Source organism: Pistacia vera, unplaced genomic scaffold (genome assembly GCF_008641045.1).
Source record: "Pistacia vera cultivar Batoury unplaced genomic scaffold, PisVer_v2 Contig185, whole genome shotgun sequence".
In the NCBI taxonomy this organism is placed as follows: Eukaryota; Viridiplantae; Streptophyta; class Magnoliopsida; order Sapindales; family Anacardiaceae; genus Pistacia; species Pistacia vera.
This window is the reverse complement of record NW_022195948.1, coordinates 15673-35709: the sequence shown is the minus strand read 5'-3', so window position 1 is coordinate 35709 and position 20037 is coordinate 15673. Positions and strand designations below refer to the sequence as shown.

Here is a 20037-nt window from a genome sequence, read left to right as displayed (position 1 = left end):
CCTGACTTCTTTGTAATTTCTCTCAACGAAAGGCCAGCAAATGCTTTTCCAGGTTCAATATCTGTGTTTTTTTGGCCCTGCTTCTGTTGGGGAACTGTTTAAAGCCAGTGAGTTTCAAACTCCAGCTAGAGTTTCCTCCTTTTCACTAGTAATTATTCAACCCATGAAGCTCAAATATTGGTTGATAAAAACTAAAACTTTTAAAAATCTTGTGAGAATGATAAGATTGAAGTGAAAAAGTGAGAACGGTTTTGATGTCAGACCCAGCACTCATAAATGATTTTGGTGTGTAATGAATTAAGTTGTCAATTAAAATTAAATTATTGTTGGAAACTACGTAAATATGTAGTCAAGGGTATATTTGTAATTGTCGTGTGTATATAAGTGTAAGGCTGTATTGTTGAATAGATTGAGAAATAGAAATCGAAAATTGCATATATTGAAAACATGGTATCATAGCAGAACTAAACCCTAAAACCCGTTCTACGTTTCTGTTTTCCGGTGATTGGCATCTCCGATGACTCCTTATGTCCATGTTTGCTCTCTCTCCGGTGACGTCTGAATTTGTCTGACAAATTCTCGATCTCCTCCGTTATCTCCGGCGACGTCTGCCTTTGGTTTCTCTCTTTCTGGCGACTCCTGCTCTTGGACTCTCTCTTTCTGGCGAATGCTGGTTATGTTCCAGCTTACCTATCCCTTTCCTTTGCTCATTTCGGCGTTTCTCCTCTAGTCTCTCTCTGTTCATCTTGACTTTCCAGTGACGCAATCCCTCTGCCTCCTTGGATGACGTGTTTTCTTCACTCTTTCCAATGGACATCAATCTCTCTTCTGGTTTCTCTCTTCTCTGTTGTTCCCGGTGATCCCTTTTACAAGAAAGTGGCTGGTTTATTTTGGTTGGTTGGTGCTAGGGGTTATTTGTGAATCTGTGGAGTTGTGTGGCTGGTTTATTTGCGTTTGCTTAGATTGTTTGGTGTTGGGGGTTATTTGTGAATTTGTGGGGTTGTGTGGCTAGTTTATTTGTGTTTGCTTGGATTGTTTGGTGTTGAGGTTTTTGTGATGGCAGAGGACTGTAAGAAGATGGTGATTGAAATTGTCACTTCCTCCACCAAAATCACCGATCAGAAGTTATTGGATAAAAGGAATTATATTCAATGGAAACGGATTATCCGATGATATGCGTCCAACATTAACATGGGAGACCATTTAATCGAGGATCCTCCTAAGGAAACAGAAAGTGATTGTAAAACTCAAAAAAATGGCTCATGGAAGACAATAAACTCTTCAATCAGATTCAAAACACTCTCGATTCGTCCGTGGATGATGTAACTAGTCATTGTGATACCGTCAAGGAGTTATGGGAGTATCTAGAGTTCTTGTATGTTGGTAAACAAGATTTGTCTCATGCCCATAAATTGTTATTGAAGATCTACCGAGCAAATATGCAAGAGAAGACGTTGTTTGAATATTATACAGAGATAAAACAAGCTTTTGAAGAAAAAAGGGCTATGTTTCCTGTCCTTACTTATGTGAAGATGATGCAAGCACAAGAATAACAAGTGGTTGTGCAATGTTTTCTGGCTGGGTTGAGACTGGAATCTTCCCTTTCTTACGAATGTCTTTGCTCGTCTTCTCAGAGTTAGTAAGGGGGAAGATCGAGGAGTTTCTAAGGATAAAGAAATCCTTAAGGATCCTAATGTAGATCATGCGGCCTTAGCTAGCATGAAGCCTAGTGATGGCAAAGGCAACAAAGGGACGAGTCGTGATACAGGGAACAATCATGGTAGTGGCCCTCGTACTTGCTATCATTGTGGTGCCGAGGGTGATGTAAAAAAGAATTGTTGGAAACTCCATGGCAAGCCCTCAAATATGCAAAGCACTCAAAAGTTTGTTCATGTTGCAAGTCAAGATGGTCTCTTACCCACCCCATCACAGGTTACCATCTCTGCAGTTGAATATGCTCGCCTCACTCAGAATTCTAGCTCTTAGTCACCCATCCCATCGACTACCACTACCTTAACCCAGCTAGGTAATCCTACAACCTGTTTGTCCACTTCTAGTAGTAACTGGATCATTGATTCTGGTGCTACTCACCATATGACGGGTGATACGGGTATTCTTTCCTCATTTTCACGTTCTTCCGATCTGTCTTCTATTACCTTAGCTAACGGGTCTACTACACCTATTATTGGATGTGGTACCGCCCATCTTACCAAATCTATGTCTCTCTCCTCGCTCTTGTGCCTTCCTCAATGTCCTTTTAATCTTTTATCTGTTAGTCAGATTACTAATGTATTCAATTGTGGTGTTTATTTTTTCCTTACTCATTGTATATTTCAAGATCTTGGGATGAGGCAGATTATTGGTAGGGATCGTGTATCAGGCGGCCTGTATACGCTTGATAATGTCTCTACTCCAGTACCCCAAACTGTTGTGTGTACCAGTGATTCATCATTATCTTTATTACATGATTGCCTTAGTCATCCTCCCCTTCGCATTTTGAAAAAGTTGTGTCCTAATGTAGGCTCATCGTCACATCTTGAGTGTGAGGCATTGTTAGTTTGGGAAACACCATCAAGTTTCCTACAGCCCTAGGATAAACAAAAGAGTCACATCCCCTTTTGATGTTATACACTGATGTTTGGGCTCCTTGTCCTATGTTGTCTAAGTCTGGATATCGATACTTTGTTACCATTTTGGATGATTTTTCACGTGTAACTTGGTTGTACTTTATGAAAAATCGTTCTGAATTATTCTCCATATTTGGTACCTTTTGTGCTGAAATACAAAATCAATTTACTTCTTCTATTAAAATTTTCAGAAGTGATAATGTCAAATAATACTTTTTTGCACCTTTCTTCTCTTTTTTGTCTACTAGAGGTATCATTCATCAATCATCATGTGTATACATACCTCGACAAAATGGGGTTGTTGAATGCAAAAATGGTCATTTATTAGAAGTCGCTCGTACTCTCCTTTTCCACATGAAAGTCTCCACAGATTTTTGGGCAACTGATGTCTCTACTGCATGTCACTTGATCAATCGCATGCCTTCCTCTGTTTTGGTTGGTCAAATCTCATACTCCATTCTTTTTCCGTCTCAGCCTTTATTCTCTCTTCCTCCTAAAGTGTTTAGGTGCACATGTTTTGTCCAAGATGTTAGACCCCATGTCTCTAAATTAGAACCTAGATCACTCAAGTGCATATTCTTGGGTTATTCCCGATATTAGAAGGGTTATCGTTGCTTTTCTTCTGTCCTAGGTAAGTACCTTGTCTCAGCCAATGTTTCCTTTTTCGAAACCACTCCATATGTTGAGTCCTCCATTCCATCTACTTCTCTTGAAACACTCCCTAATGATTTCCTTGTTTACAACATTACCCATCATAGTCCTCTGCCATCTCGTCCTCCTATCACCCAGGTTACTCTCGCAGGGTTCACCAGCAGCATGAGGCACCCGCATCAGCATTTGATCCATTGCCGCTATCGACTGCCTCGCTTTTAGATCTGGTTCCTCCTACTCCTGACCTTGATCTTCCCATTGCTCTTTGTAAAGGTAAGCGCTCTTATACATATTCTATCTCCTCATTTTGTTTCCTATCATTCTCTGTCTTCGTCTTCCAAGTCTATTATTGCCTCTTTAGATTCTGTGTCTGTTCCTAGCTCTGTGTTTGAAGCAATTACTCATGATGGGTGGCAAAGGGCTATGGAAGAAGAGATGTTGGCTCTAGAACATAATGATACATGGGTTCTAAAGGATTTACCCGAAAAATAAAAAGGCCATTAGGTGCAAATGTGTTTTCACAGTGAAGGCGAATCTCGATGGGTCTGTGGCTCAGTTGAAAGCTCGGTTGGTGGCTAAGGGTTATACCCAAACGTATGGTATTGATTACTCTAAGACATTCTCCCTAGTGGCTAAAATGACCTCTGTCTGACTATTCATCTCTCTTGTAGCTTCATATAGTTGGCCTCTCCACCAACTTGACGTAAAAAATGCTTTTTTACATGGTGATCTTCTTGAAGAGGTTTACATGGAGCAACCTTTGGGGTTTGTTGCTTAAGGGGAGTCAGGAAATGTATGCAAACTGAGAAAATCTTTATATGGCTTAAAACAATCTCCACGGGCTTGGTTTGGGAGGTTTAGCGAAGTGGTGACTCAGTTTGGTTTACATAGGAGTGCTTATGATCATTTTGTTTTTTTATAAGCAATCTAGTACTGGCATCATTCTTTTGGTTGTTTATGTTGATGATATTGTAATCACTGGCAGTGATGATGTTGGCATTCAGAGTTTGAAACGTTTTTTTGCTTCCAAATCTCACACAAAAGATTTGGGCACTTTAAGGTATTTGCTAAAAGTTGAGGTTTCTCGGAGTAAGAAAGGGATTTTCCTCTCTCAACGCAAGTATGTGTTAGACTTGTCAACCAAAATGGGTCTAATTGAGGCTAAGCCTTGTGACACTCCTATGGTTCTTAATGTGAGATTGAATGCTAAGGATGGAGAGATGTTTAGTGATCCAGAGGAATACAGATGGATTGTTGGAAAGTTGAACTACCTTACAGTAACCCGTCCAGATATCGCTTTTTCAGTAAGTGTAGTGAGTCAATTTATATCATCTCCTAGGACATCTCATTGGGATGCTATCCTTCATATTTTGAAGTATCTAAAAGGAGCCATTGGACGCGGCATTCTTTACAATGACCACGGTCATAATAAGATAGAAGGATTTTCAGATGTAGATTGGCCATGATCCTCTGTGGATAGATGGTCTGTGACTGGGTTTTGTGTTTTTGTTGGAGGAAATCTTATGTCTTGGAAAAGTAAGAAACAATCGGTTGTAGCTAGATCAAGTGCAAAGTCCGAGTATCGAGTTATGGCACAAGTTACTTGTGAGCTTATATGGACAAGACATGTTCTTAGAGAAATTGGGTTTGGTGATCTGGGGACTATAAACTTGTGGTGTGACAACTAAACAGTCATACATATAGCAAACAATCTAGTCTTTCATGAGCGGACTAAGCATATAGAAGTGAATTATCACTTTGTGCACGAGAAACTTGAACAAAAGTTAGTTACCACTAATCATGTTAGAACAGGGGAACAACTAGCTGATATCTTTACGAAGTCTCTAGTTGATAAAAGGGTAACCTATATTTGTAACAAGCTGGGCATGATAGATATTTATGCTCCAGCTTGAGGGGGGGTGTTGAAAACTATGTATATATGTAGTCAATGGTATATATGTAATTGTTGTGTGTGTATATAAGTGTAAGGCTATACTGTTGAATAGATTAAGAAATAGCAATCGAAAATTGCATATATTGAAAACAATTATCAAATGACATTCCATATATCTTTTACTGGAGCCTTTAATTATTAAATTCATTTATATTTTTTTTTTAAATATTGAAATAGCACTTGGTTGGGTCGCCAGCACCGGGCCTAACCTTAAACCATTTTGGGGTTTAAAAACATTAACATCCCTTAGATTTTACAAAATTTACTTTAGAGCCCCTAACCCTAAACCCTAAACCTATTTTGGGGTCTAAAAACATAACACCCCTTAGATTTTACAAAATTTACATATTAGCGCCTAACTCTAAACCCTAAACCCATTTTGGGGTCTAAAAACATTAACACCCCTTAGATTTTAAAAACTTACATTAGAGTGTCTAACCCTAAACCCATTTTGGGGTCTAAAAACATTAATACCCCTTAGATTTTACAAAATTTAATGAGATCCTCAGGCTCTTAAACTCAATTACAAAAACCCAAACTTTTTGAAACATTTTAACCCATTTACCCATTCATTATCTACGAAACAAAATCTGAAGAAGAAGAAGAAAAAAAAAAAAAAAAACACATTTGTCACTGTAAATAAAATAGAATAAGCAAAATAATATTTGATGTTTTCACCATGGTTGTTCTTATTTTTCAGACTATTGAATTCATATACAAAATAGAATTGCACCCTCAAAAACAGTGGTAGGTGTTTGAATATTCAATGTTTTCGTTAGTATCTTTGAAACTAACAAGACTATAATCCTTCTTCATTAAAAGAAATAGGGGTGTCAACCGAACCGAGCTAAGCTGAGCTGCCTCGCGCGTTAAATACTCGAACTCGGCTCAATTATAATCGAGTCGAGCCAGCTCAAATAAGACTCGAATTAGGTATCAAGTTGAGTTTGAGTCTACCCCAGCTCGGCTTGATTTGGCTTGTGAGTCAATAGTGGCTGGTTTAGGGTTTTTTCGCAAAAAATTAAAGTTTTAGGTCTATTTGGAAATGCAAAAGTTTTAAAATGTTGCAAATTAACCCAAACCCCAATTAAAGTTTTAGGATTTCAATAATCTGTTGTGTAATACATTGTTGATGTGTCGATTAGGATGTGATTTGTGTTTATTTGGATGCAAATTTACAAAAAATTGGATCTGATTTGTATAAAACAATATTTGCGGGTTATATAAAAAATGGGCCATACGAGCTATAATCGAGCCAGTTCGAGCTTGAGTTAATCGAGTCATAATCGAGCTTTTCGAGTCGAGTCATGAGCCAACTCAATTATAAACGAGTCGAGTTTTCTTGACTCGATGACTCGTGACTTAACTCGAACTCGTTTAATGCACAACCGAGTCAAGCTTGTTTAGAGTGATATTCGGCTCTACTTAGCTCGGTTACAGCCCATTAAGAAATATCGTGAACCATGGACAGTACAGTCACATCAAGAAGGATTTTGACCGACAATACTACACTGATCTTCTTCCCTAAACCCTCGACATCTCGTTTTATACTCAAAGCCTAAACGTCAATTCCTGTTCACCTCAAAGAAGTGTATGAGAAGTCGTTTAATTACTAATGTCAGAGTGTCGAGAATAGTGAAGCAACTTTCTTTAATAACTTACAGAACAATTTCGTATATATTTGTTTTGAAACCAGATTGGAACCAAGACCGGAAACAAAATCCTAGGCTGTTATATTTATAGCTAAGGTAGAATTGCCAAAACAAAAATAATAAAAATAAGGTAAGGTAAAAAGAAAATTTAGAGTTGCTTTTTGCTTTAGTTGATCACCCCACATTTCTGCTTCTTGCATTGAATTAGCAATTGAACAAAGACTCTAAGAAACATAACACTCTAAAAGAACCATGCATTAGATTTGGTATATATATATATTTTACAGTAATTCCTTTAAACAAAACATCCACCAAACAAGACACAGTTGAATTCTGAAATGTATTGACGATCGAAAGTATTGAGATACATAGAATAAATATAGAATAAATATATCTCATTAGGCATTCAAGTAATGGCTGGCTCTCTCGATCGACTGAACTGATAATGTGTCAGGTCTTTTTCATAGCATAAGGAGTCGGCGCTGTAATTATAGCTAGCAGCTGCAGCCCGCGGCTAAAAGTCTCTTGGATCAACAAACACATTCCCCAATTGTCCCATCCTCATCAGTTGTTCCTCATTATTATTATCATCCCCATTAAGACATTTCAAATACCAAAGGTCATTGATACAAGACATGGAGGATTCTCTGGGCATATGCTCAGTGAGAGGATCAGCGACTCCTAACTCAGTTATTATCACCTTGCAGTGCTTAAAATCTTCAGCCAATCTTGATGCAAATCTCAATACAGATTGCATAAGCTCCCCAAGCCTCTCTCCCTCTCCATACACACCATAAAGAAATAAATATCCAAATGGGTTTTTAAGTGAGCCACATATTGGCATTTTAAGGCAAGGGAAGATTATATCTTTTGCATGGCTCAAAGTTGCATGAAGAAGCTTTAAAGGATGTGACTTTCTTCTTTGAATCTTGTATGCCTCACAGGAATTCCATATGCTAAAGATGATCCAAGAGCTTGGAGTTTTACTAATAACATCTTCATGACTCTTCTCCTTCTTATTATTATTATTATTATTGCTCTTAAAATCAAACCATTCATCCTCTTTGAAATAAGATACCCATGTCCCAAGACTGAGCTTTTCCTTCAAGATGGAGTCAATGTCTGTTGGATAAATGTCTTTGCTTCTGAGCTTGTAATAGTACAGAGAAATTGCTTGGTCTAACTGCAGCTTCTCAATCTTTATATCTCCAGACTTGAGACCTTTCAGAGGTAAACTAAGTGGTTGAACAAATATGACTAATGAGCTAAAGTTAACGTAATTGCATTTAGTAGTAAACAGATTTGTAGAAGCCACATTGTTCTTTTCAGTCGCAAGAAAAGTGTAATGTGCTCCATTTCTCATCATCCACTCTTCAACTGCTTTCACAAGGTTTAATCCTATCCCCATTCGCCTACAATTTTATTAGTTTAAACAAGTTAACTTGTAGCTAGATAGATAAGTCTAGTAATTCTACCAAATGTAGAATGCATATGTGTATCTATAGTCATTTATGTACTAATTAGATCTCCCTCTAGATGCCAAGAAGCATTTACCAATTTCTTCCAAATAGTCATTTATGTACTAATGTAACAACTAATCAATCTATAAGCATGATTGCAAAAGCAAAATAAGTATTATCATTAGAAATCTTGCTAACCGAACATTTTTAAAATGGTTACTAATTAAGTAACCATTTCTACATTGAACCCAAAGAACAATCTAGGAAACATCACCAACAAAACACGAATACTTTTCTTCTCATAAAATTTGTGATTTGACAAATATGCTTATTTAGAGAGAGAGAGAGAGAGAGAGAGAGAGAGAGAAAACAAGTACCAAAGCAAATCACAATGTTGCTCTAGTTAGAATCATTATATAGCAGTGAAGGATTTGGCACTATCAGAAAATGAGAGAGAAGAATATATTCGGGTAAATTTCATGTAAATTCAACGCATCAGAGAGCCTATTCAGAGAGAGAAATTAAGTACCGATGCTTTGGAGAGACTCGCAGCCCTAATATGGAACCCAACTTCACATGGGTTCCTCCAAATTTAGTCCCCACATGCTTGATGCATCCTCTCACAACTCCGACAAGCTCCCCATTTTCACACAGCTCGGCAACCTGTTGGCCATTTTATCACATATAAGTGGTCTAGCAATCAAATTATCCAGATTAACTGGGGTCAAGAGGGCGGTTCCCTCATTGATATCTTTTCTCTTTTATAGTGATGTAATCACAAAGTAACGTAGACAAATCATTGTTAGAATGATTTGCACATGAAAGACTTAAAGTAAAAATAAAATATATAAAAGAAAATGTTAATATATAGGTTAATATGCATGTATATATAATATATAGATATATGGAGATGCCAAGACAGAATAAGAAAGATCATGAATATAATTCTCACCCACCAGCATAACATGAACAGCATAGAACCTTATCCTACATAAAGGGTCACCCATCATGTTAGTGAAGAAAGAGACTCCCTTATTAGACCCTATCTCACAGTTCTTCTCAAGCTTCCCCACCACTTCAATATCTCTTTCTTCGTTGAACTCCCTTATTAGAACCTTGTTCTCCATCTTGTCGACCATTTTCTTTCCCCAAAAGAAACAATCGCTTTGCAGAACCAGGATGTTGAAATACTATAAACTTTCTTCAACAGACTGTATCTTAGTCTTTCTTGAACGGGCTAGCTGCCATATTATAAACCCCCCTACAAATTCATCCTTATTTATATTTTGGTAAGGTTACTTTATTCTTATCAATTCTCTTTTGTTTGTTTCTTTTAGTTTTATAAGATAACCTGTTACCCATTTTCGTTTTTCTTTTTATTTATATTTGTGGCTAGAGTTAGGTACACAACTACACACCCTTCTTAGTTGCATCATAACTTGATGCACCAGTTAATTACTTTTACAGTATTACTGAGTGAAAGCTGGAAAGTGATAACCAGGACATTCAGCAGTCATAATCTAAGTGGGCTGCCCCTAAAAAATGGAACAGTATGTTAAGAACAGATTCGCGGGATCCTCATATAATCATTCGTATATCAGAGTATCTTCTGCTGTACTATGTGCTCCTTATCTTTAAGGCTCGTCTAGCTCTCACTGAATTTCTCATCCTTCATTAGATTAACATCAGCCTGCTATTTCTGTCTTTTAAGTTAATGTATGTATCTCTCTTGAGGGCTGCTCTTCTCTTCATGATCATAAATGTATACAATATGCATGTCAAATACTAACTATTAATATTTATTTATATAAAATTTACATACTTTTTCCAGTGGGTCAGAGGTGTTGTGACTTGTCTTATCGTCACCGCTGCTCTTTATGATGATCATACCGCTAGAGGTGGATCCTGGTCTTCTGTGTCTTGTCCTATCATGATCTCCAACACCGCTTTACTACGGCGAGTTAATTGTTAATTATGATGTACTGAATCTTGCAGGCTGCAGCCTTCGGTTAATCTCAGTAATTGATAGTTTAGACTGTTTAGTTCGCAATCAAATAATTAATAACAGTTGGTTTCGATTGCATTACCTCTATTGTTTACTCTAATACATAAGACACATACAGTCCTCTTTGAAGTTTAAATTAGGGTTATTAGGGTTATTCCTCACCTCCCCGTGGTTTGGGTTTCAATTATCTTTCATCCCACCTTAACATTTTGTAAAAACTGTCTATGAAGTGTTTGTCTAAATTTATGAAAATTAGTTTATAAATTAAGATAATTTGAGCTTAAAGCATTTGAAATTTTAAATAGTTATGTGTTTAGTTAAAATACTTATAAGTGACTGATAAGTAGTTGATGTGTTTAATAAAATGTGATTTATAAGTATATTTTATTATTAAAATGATTAAAAAAGATTTTATATTATTTTATCAAATAATAAATTATAGGATGAAATTTTAAAATTAAATAAGGATAATGTGATAATATGCTTAGTCACTAGCTTATAAGCAAAGTGTTTATAAGCTGCAAAAAAAAAGTATCTCCTCCAACTTATTTTTTTTGGCTTATAAGCGCAAAAAAATTATAAACAAACAGTTCAGTTTAATTTTAAAACTTATAAACTAGTTTAACCAACTTATAAGCTCAGACAAACACCTCTAATACCTCCTTCAAAGAGGGTGATGGTGCCCTGTCGCCAGATTTAAACTCACCACCTTCAAGTCGATTAAAAAGCATCACTTTCGCCCTTTTAAGGACCGCCAGTCTTGTTCAAGAGAAATGTAAACAATAAATAGGTTATAGAGGGCCAAACTGTAATTTCACCTTTTAAAGGTTAATAGAAGGGCAAACATATGATATTACATTTTCAATCAACCTTAACCTTCCTTTTAACACTATGAGGAGAGATAATTATACAAATTTTTAAATGTGAAAAAAAATGAGAGATGCTCTTTTGTACTTGTAGCTGTAGGGTGTGAGTGATTGAAACTCAAACCGTAGGGGATGTAAAATATAAAAACCCTCTCAGTTATAGTTTATAGTTTATAAAAAGAGTAATGCTACATTTACACCACCATTTACACCATTTTTATTACATCATGATATGGCATATGCCACATCCACATAATTTTTTAATTATTTTTAATTTTTAATATTATAATAAAATTATTATTAGTAAAATGGTCATGGTGTAATAAAAATGGTGTAAAGGGTCGTGTAAAGGTAGCATTACTCTTAGAAAAATATCTTTATATATACACGCATACGGATTTGGCAAAGTAAGAAAAGGCAAAAGGAGAAAGAAGAATAAGAAGAAACGAAAGGAAACTGAGAGAGAAAAATGGGAGGAGGAAAAAGAAGAAGAAAAATATTTCTAGGGTTTTGTGAGAAGTATTTTGAGAAGTCAAAAATACCCTTCATAGTTTTATTAAATATCAAACCTTGCGGGTGACCCGCAGATCAACCCGTACCCGTACGGGCGGGTACTAAGTATTACACCTCTCTACCTGTTTCAAAAAGTTTACCCTTTAACCGATACCCGTAATTACCCAGCCCATACCCGCCCGTTCACCAGGTCTATGCATACCACAAATAGTGGTATCATTTGTGTTGAATGTAATTCATACTTTGCACGGGGTTAACACCGACACATTCGAAATGTGATTAGGTTTATTAGTACTCAAGTATAGTAGTGGAAAACCTAACATGAAAAATAGAGAGAAATAGTGAATTGTTGATACTTTTTATTATTGTATTCTATAGATTTCTGAAACTCGATAAAACTACTTGATTTGAATATTGGACGTAGTTCTTTCATTGGGAATGAACTAGGGTAAATCAATTATCTATTGTTACTTTTCTACTTTCATATTTGTGCGTTTTGAGTGTCGTTTCAACAATTTGGAGGGTAATTTCTTTCTTTCAAGGAAACGCACATATATTGTTTTTTAATAAAAAGTGAAAAAAAAATCAAAACTGGTGTGGTGAAATCTATAGTGGTTCAACACGGGCTATATTTTGAGTCAATCAAAGTGTTGTCATATTGATTTGTTGTTGTTGTTGTTGCAGGCTTGCAGCTATATTCTCTGATATGCCCACTTCATTGCTTTCCCAAATAGAAAGTCTTGAAGTAAACCATGTGGTATGAAGAGGTTGGACAGGCATGAAAGGAAAGGAAAGGAATATGTATCAATCATTTGATGTGCTAGTTTCAAATCGCATCTTAGCTGTTCTTCAAAAGTAGTCTTCCAAATTATAATTACTCTTTGTCCACCTTCAAACCTAAGCTTGCAAAATTCAATATTATCCGCCAACCTTCAATTTAACGTTTGAAGATCCCTAATACCAAAACCATGGATTCGGATGCAATGTGGGGCAGCAGAATATCAAATTATAAAGTGGAAATAATAAGGAATAATGATTATTCATATCTACCTACTTCCACCTGGGGGAAAGTTAATCCACAAAAACTGTAGCCTCCAAATAAATCATGAACAAAGATACTAACTTTTCACCCAGCGGAAAATCAAATCTAAGACTGTGGGTTGAAGTCATACAGAGTTCCCTTGGTTCACTCTTACCGCTAGGCTACCCACGGGTGAGTTAATTAATCATTCTACAATGTATATTTTATGTAAAGATAAAGATTGGTTCACAACTGATTTTACCAATTTTCTCTCACAACTCTGGTATGATAACTTGTAATTCAGCGGGCATGACCTATAGCGAGTATACATGACTCATTTGCAAGTTGACCAATTGCGAACTATCATGTTAGGATTATGAGAGAAAGTTTGTAAGATTGGATGTAAGCGTTGTATTACACATTTAAGTAATTCCGACTTATATTTATTACAATAATGCTACGGAAATCGGGACTGTGCACTGAATTTTTACACCGAATTACGTGTTATCACACTTAGACCAGCCACATATCACTTTAACAAATATTTTGCGAGTGAACAGCTGTTCATTAACTATGTACGACCGTTCATTGTTATTGGATGGACGTCCATCAAAGGTGGACGCCCGTCCATGTGAAATGAACGATGGACTCCCGTCCATATTATATGGACGGGAGTCCATTTACTATCGACGAGTGTCCACCTATAATGGATGTCCATCCATAGTTTAAATTTAAAAAAATTGAAAACAAAAATCATATAGACTCCCATCCATATTCAGTGGACGGGCAAACACCTTTAATGGACGCCCATCAAAACTATAAATTAAAAACAAAATTAATAGACGCCCATTTAAATTTTATGGAGGGGTATCCCTTAATAATGGATGGGCGTCCACTATTATTGGACGCCCATTAAAATTATGCTTAACTTAATGGACGTCTATTCAAAATTTTTGAACCGGTGTCCCTTAATAATGGACGGGAGTCTACCTTAAGTGGACGCCCGTCCAAACTTTTAATTTAATTCTCCTTGACCGTGATGGTAACAACTGCACGACACTTTTGCTATTTTTGCTGTTCTTCTTAATTAATTTCCCATTCTTCTGGAATTCCTCGTCTTTTACCTTCATTCGACTCATCTGTTTCTTGAGGGATTTGTGCTGCTTTCTCCCACTCTTCATCTGTGTTTGTTGTGGAGTGTGAAGCATCACAGGGATTGTTGTTAGGGGCATGAACCCCTGTAGCAACTCTAACCTGCTCAAAAAAGAGAACTTGCACCACAACTCGGAGTGGCAGTCGTTCGTTCAACGCCGCTTGCATAGATGCATCTATTGTCAGTTTTCTGACATCCATCAACCCACATATCTTCCTTCTTTCAGCCTTTGTCAAGCCTGGGTGCTCCTGATGATATATTAATAAACCAGTACTTCATTATCAGTAATGTTCTTTGTTTGTTACATTCTCGTTCACAAGAGTAAAAGGTCATAAGAAATTAACAGAAAGATATATTCTCTTCTGTTTAGAATCACGTCTGTATGAGTTTTAACAAAAACAACTGACATACACAAAATAAGTGCTCCGGTACAAAAGCTTTACCTTCGAGTACTCGTCAATGGCTTTGTACGGTCTGTCCATTATTTTTGTTTAGACATTTTTTTTTTTTTAAATTTAAAGTTTGAACGAAATGGGCGCCTGTGCATATATTATAGACGTGGGAGTCTATCGTTCCTTTCACATGAACGGGCGTTCACATATAATAGACTCATGTGCAATAACGGTGAATGACTGTCCATAATTAATGAACGATCATTTACTTGTAAAATATTTGTTAATGACACACGTGGTTAGTTTGAATCACGTGACACATAATTCAGTATAAAAATTCGGTGTACAAGCTCGGTGTCGTAACATTATTGTATTTATTAACTCATCTTGATAAATTATTTCATCATTGTTCCGAGAGACGACTAATTTAATAAGTGTGGAAGCTTCTTATATTTGGTTAGAAAGGTTATCCTACAGAGTGTGAGGACTGCAAGTAAAAAGCAAGAAATTCTCATGAAATTTCAACTTTACAATGAATGGGGATCATGTTACCTCAAGCTGTGTGGCCACCATCACAGTTGCAGGATACACTTCTGCAACGACCATCAATTTTGGGACACTCAATGTCGATCTTAGAAAATAGCCCATATATATTGGCACTTGTTTTTTCTATATTTTCATTATTATTTATGTAGTCCAATTGAGATTAATTGTATCTCAAAATTCTGGCACAGCTCTTCTTCATCAAAGTAAAGGGCAGGTTTGAGGACAGTAAGACTGGGGTTGTCAGTTATCACCACGCAGATTTGATCACAACCGTCAGTTGGATGTATTTAAACGGTCAAGCAACCTCTCGTCCGTTGATGGGTCCCATCATCGTGAAAAAGATGGGCCCAAGCAAACCAAACGCGGACAGCGTAAAGAATAAACAATCATCACATCACATCACCTAATACCCATAATTAAAACAACACAACAAATCTTAGTTCCCTCGTCGTCTTCTTCTTCTCGTTTGAATTAGACGCGATCAAATATCAATTACAGCTCCCCGTACGGTGTAATCAAGCCGCAAAGTTCCATTAAGGTTTTATTTTATTTTATTTTTATTAAGCTGCTTTCAACTAGGTTTAGTGATTAGTTACTTAAACTTTGTATTAAACCTGATTAAAGTAGTAAATTGAAATTAACAGAGCAGGTGATGATCTGAGGATCGGGGTCAGTTAAGCTCCAATTTGGTAGATTTTATATATCCTTTTGTTAATAGGTTTTGGTCTGATTTTTGCAGTTTTGCTGATATAAAAGGGGTAAATTTAGCGGTTGAAATGAAGCAAAATGGCGAGGATAAAACCTCAGGCTTTACTAGTTCAAAGTAAGAGGAAGAAGGGGCCGACTCGAATCAGCATCACTACGATTGTCTTCTGCAACTTGACTGTGGTGTTAGTTGTGTTGTGCTTTGTTGGCGCATATAGACATTGGTCACACAGGTTTGTTTTGACAATATAAAGATCTTATTGAAGACGATTTTGTTTGCTAGAATATAAGATCCCGTGAATTTTCTTGTAGGCCAGACCAACTGAAGGGGACTGGATCTTCGAATTTTGAGGTACTTAAGTAATTGGAGTTCAGATAAGATGTGTGCATCTATGAATCAATTGTTTCTGTATTTAGTATTAATTATAAGCGACTGTGTAATTCGCTAAACTTATTTTCATTTCTGTGGTGTAGGACACTGATGCCGCTGCGGTTTCAAAGAAGTTTGATCTTCCTGGCCATGCTGTAAGTTCTGTTAAATCAAATTTTATTTAGCGAAGTTGGTTGCAATTGAGTTTTTTGACCAGAAAATTCGGTTATCTAGTTCACTATTAGGAGTGAAGATGCTGATAAGTGGAATATTTGTTGTGGATTTGGTTACTTTTTGCATGAATAGTCTTGTTATATCATGAATCACTTCATTTTGTACATAACAACTTTTTAAATGCCTAACTTTGTTATGGAACAGTTTCTTATTTTGAAGTTAACTTCACTTTTGACAATGGCATGTTGATCATTGACCTTTTGCGATTTGGATAATAATTTTTGCAGTAATGCAAAAAGTTTATGATGTGATTAATCTAATAATTTCTCTTGAAGATATACTAGGCTTCTTATTTATTCTTACATGCCATTGACTGCCATGTTTACTGTTAGATGTTATGCATTCACACACTATTTCACATGCTCTCCTCATTGCCTTTTGCCTATTGACTTTGTTATCTTTTGCCCTTAATTCTGAACTTTTTCCCTTGTAGATTCTAAATACATCTAAAGGTCATATAATTGTGGAGCTTTTCAAAGAAGGTTCGCCAGAAATTGTGGATAAATTTATTGACTTCTGGTAAGCATCCAAACATTTTTGTTATTGGCCAGCTATGTCCATTGAAATTAACTGGATATAACATAATTCATCCATCTATTGTTATTAAATAAGCCAGAACATTATTAGGTTGCTGGATGATGAAAAAATTCTGTGTATGGTGCATACTTTCTGTGGATTTTGTTTGAACTTAAATGAATGTTTGAAAGTTGTAAGAATTAGTATATTCTAACCATGAATTGGAGTGCATCTCTTTTGTAGTTTTGTTAGTGTTCTTTTTCTCCATATGGAAAGTTAGAAAAGATTTGTCTTTTTCTTTGTGCTGGGAACTGGTAATAAATGGGGTTTTCTTCTTGTATTTGCTTGTTCTTCATTTGGGTCCAAATGATTCATAAATGTAGCAGTGTCGTTGTCTTTAGCTAAATATTGCCTTCTCTTTATGGCTGTTGCTGGTGACCCCTTCTAAACTATGAGATTTATTCCACCCTGATCGACATGCCAATAAAGGGCATTTTCTGTATTTTCTAAATACTAATGTGGCAGAAACTATGTGCCTAGTGCATGCTACATGTTCTGTTATACTCTGTGTACCACTGTACCTAAAAATTATTGGTTTTCCAGTCAAAAGGAGCACTTCAAAGGGATGCCTTTTCATCATGTGATAAAAAACTATGTGATTCAAGCTGGGCATTCCCAACAGCTTGCAGCGGCTGAGGATTGGACTTCAAGAGGGAAGCTTCGTGGTCAACTTGCTACAAGGTTTTCATTCTAATCATTTTTCCATAGTATTTATTAGTACTCGGTTTTTCATTAACTGATGAATTGATTCTTCTGAAAAACAGTCCAAAGCATGAGGCATTTATGATTGGAACTTCAAAAACTAAAGATAGTAAAGAATTTGAGCTATATATTACTACTGCACCAATACCAGATTTAAATGATAAGCTTATTGTGTTCGGAAGAGTCATTAAGGGTGAGGATGTGGTGCAGGTAATAAATATAATTTTATGTTTGACGAGTAATTTTGATTGATATTTCACTTGACTAGATTAAAGCTAACATGGAGCGTTTGCCAACAATCACAATGTACTATTCAGGAAATTGAAGAGGTGGACACAGATGAACACTATCAGCCCAAGTCACGCGTAGGGATCATCAATGTGACACTAATAACATGAGATTTGAGGATGTTTTAGCGAGCTAGTGTAAAGTTTTTCTACCTTGCGAGACGATTGTCACCGGGTTTGTTGTAATATTACATTTTTCTTTCAAATTTTGTTTTCTTCTGCCCCTAGAATATAGGATTTTCTTTATTTTGCGGGGTCAAAGTGGCTTGGACTTGGAGGGGTTGCAGGAATGTTGTAAGGGTGCGTTCGGTTCAGGAATCTTGTATTATTAGGAATGTTATAGTAATGAAAATATAAATTACCTTGAAGATTACTGGGAATGTTTAAGAAAATGTGTTTGATTGATAGGTTTTTATTATATTAATATGTTTGGGTAGGAGGAATAAATTTGTGGGTATGTTATATAAATTACTAAATTGTCATTCTTTTTAAATATTAATATAATGTTATTTTTTGAATTATTTTTTTTACCCCCTACATTTCATATTTAGCCAAAATACTCCAACAACCCAAAAACTTTAAAACTTTACAAAAACACCCTAGCCACCTTCCTGGTCAGCAGTCACTTGAACGGCGCACAATCGATCGTATTTGGTTGGTTGTGCGCCAATAAGGATGTTTCGAGCCATGGATATGTGGTCCATGGTTGGAAATAGTAAGATCTGGCCTTTTCACGGCCATAGATCTAGCCATGAAAAGGCGACCGTTTCACAACCAAATCTGGTTGGAAATGACCTTATTGGCTAGATCCGGTCGACCGTGCGTCATTCTAGTGATTGCCGGTGACGGCCAGTGGTCGTGGTCGGTAGTCATCTTGGGTGGTTGTAGTGGCTGGGGTCTTGGGTAATTTGGTTGAAGTATAAGGCTAATTTTGTCTTAAAAATCTTGAGTTGGTTAAAATTGTTCATAAATTATTGTTAATTGTTTAGATAATAAGGGTATTATTGTCCTAAAATTTTATTAATAAAAGATAAAATTATAGCAAAAATAAGATTACCTAAGAAATTTGAGGTAATCAGATTACCTTCTATATAACCAACAGTAATTATTATTGGTTTTAGAAGATTATCGAAATCTTATATTATTTGACAATCAAATGTGGTAATCAAATGTTGTAAATTGTTTAGATAACAAGGCTATTATTGTCCTAAAATTTTATTAATAAAATATAAAATTGTAACAAAAATAAGATTACCAAATAATCTTAAAATATCTAAGAAAATTGAGGTCATTAGATTACCTTTTATATAACTAACAATAATTACTATTGATTTTGGAAGATTATCGAAATCTTATATTATTTGATAATCAAATAATATAAGATGATATTACCTTAGTACTGGAAGATTATCCTCAACCAAGCATACCTTAAAGGTTTTGTACTTAGAGCGGACATAAATACATAATTTACACATTTTTGTTAATCCATACATGAATCTTTTGTAGTCATCTCCCTATCTTCGTTTGTGTTAATTAACAGTGTTTTAAAATCCAACCCAGGGTGAAACTCGACAAAATGGTTGGGTCCTGGAGTTGAACAGTTGAATTGGTTTAACTTGCGAGTCAAATTGATGACGTCACCATGTAAAGAGGTTTGAATCTAGCAAAAACACCCTTGAAAATTACACATAAATCCCCGTGTGTTTGAAATTCTATAAAAACACCTCAAATTTCAGTGTTGGCGTCGACAACCTAGGCCTAATAGGACATGTTACTGATATTGACAACACATCCCATCACCATGAAAACCCTTCCCTTAGCCTCCAGACCAAAACCCATCTCACCCTACCCTCGTTCACTTCACCAATCACCGACAACAGCCTACTGTTTCTGGGAATAAATTTTTGCGATTTTCGATTGTTTCACTTGCCATAAATCATCTTCGTTGCCACCTTTCGACTTACCGACCCTTCCTCTTCAAAAGCCCCAACATCCTAGTTACCAATCGTTCGTCGATTGTCGTCTAAATCTCTAGGGTTTTCCATGAATAGTCAAAATTGAGGTCTCTCTCTCTAATTAACAGATTAAGTAATTATGTTTTATTGCCCATTGTCAAATATAATCATCATAATTATGCAATTAAAAAAATCATTAAATTATTAATTTTTCATATATTTATTGAATATTATAAAACTAATCACTATTGAAATCTTCAATAATGGAATAATATTTCCATTATGCGAAGTTTTATTATTTTTATTATTATTACTGTAATTAATTAATGAATTACAACCTATAATGAATAATATTAATTTATTCTCAA

At 35.9% G+C, this 20037-nt stretch overlaps 2 protein-coding genes across 2 annotated transcripts; one reads left to right on the top strand and one right to left on the bottom strand.

Moving 5' to 3' along the window:
- Nucleotides 1-7351: 7351 nt before the first annotated feature.
- LOC116126872 (probable N-acetyltransferase HLS1) lies at nt 7352-9483 on the bottom strand. Its single transcript, XM_031412545.1, has 3 exons — nt 9301-9483; nt 8874-9007; nt 7352-8296 (listed from the first exon to the last, which is right to left on the bottom strand). The coding sequence occupies exons 1-3, from the start codon at nt 9481-9483 to the stop codon at nt 7399-7401; spliced, it is 1215 nt and encodes a 404-aa protein (XP_031268405.1). The 3' UTR covers nt 7352-7398.
- Nucleotides 9484-15223: 5740 nt separating this feature from the next.
- Nucleotides 15224-18116, top strand: LOC116126891 (peptidyl-prolyl cis-trans isomerase CYP21-4-like). Its single transcript, XM_031412572.1, has 8 exons — nt 15224-15378; nt 15580-15778; nt 15858-15897; nt 16020-16070; nt 16583-16668; nt 17269-17406; nt 17490-17637; nt 17745-18116. The coding sequence occupies exons 2-8, from the start codon at nt 15627-15629 to the stop codon at nt 17823-17825; spliced, it is 696 nt and encodes a 231-aa protein (XP_031268432.1). The 5' UTR covers nt 15224-15378; nt 15580-15626; the 3' UTR covers nt 17826-18116.
- Nucleotides 18117-20037: the final 1921 nt, after the last annotated feature.

Coding starts and splice junctions, on each gene's coding strand:
- LOC116126872 (XM_031412545.1), bottom strand. CDS start 9,483: ATGGTCGACAAGATGGAGAACAAGGTTCTAATAAGGGAGTTCAACGAA. Junction 9,008..9,300: donor ATGCTGTTCATGTTATGCTG/GTGGGTGAGAAT, acceptor AATGGCCAACAG/GTTGCCGAGCTGTGTGAAAA. Junction 8,297..8,873: donor CGAGTCTCTCCAAAGCATCG/GTACTTAATTTC, acceptor ATAAAATTGTAG/GCGAATGGGGATAGGATTAA.
- LOC116126891 (XM_031412572.1), top strand. CDS start 15,627: ATGGCGAGGATAAAACCTCAGGCTTTACTAGTTCAAAGTAAGAGGAAG. Junction 15,779..15,857: donor TATAGACATTGGTCACACAG/GTTTGTTTTGAC, acceptor ATTTTCTTGTAG/GCCAGACCAACTGAAGGGGA. Junction 16,669..17,268: donor GATAAATTTATTGACTTCTG/GTAAGCATCCAA, acceptor TTGGTTTTCCAG/TCAAAAGGAGCACTTCAAAG.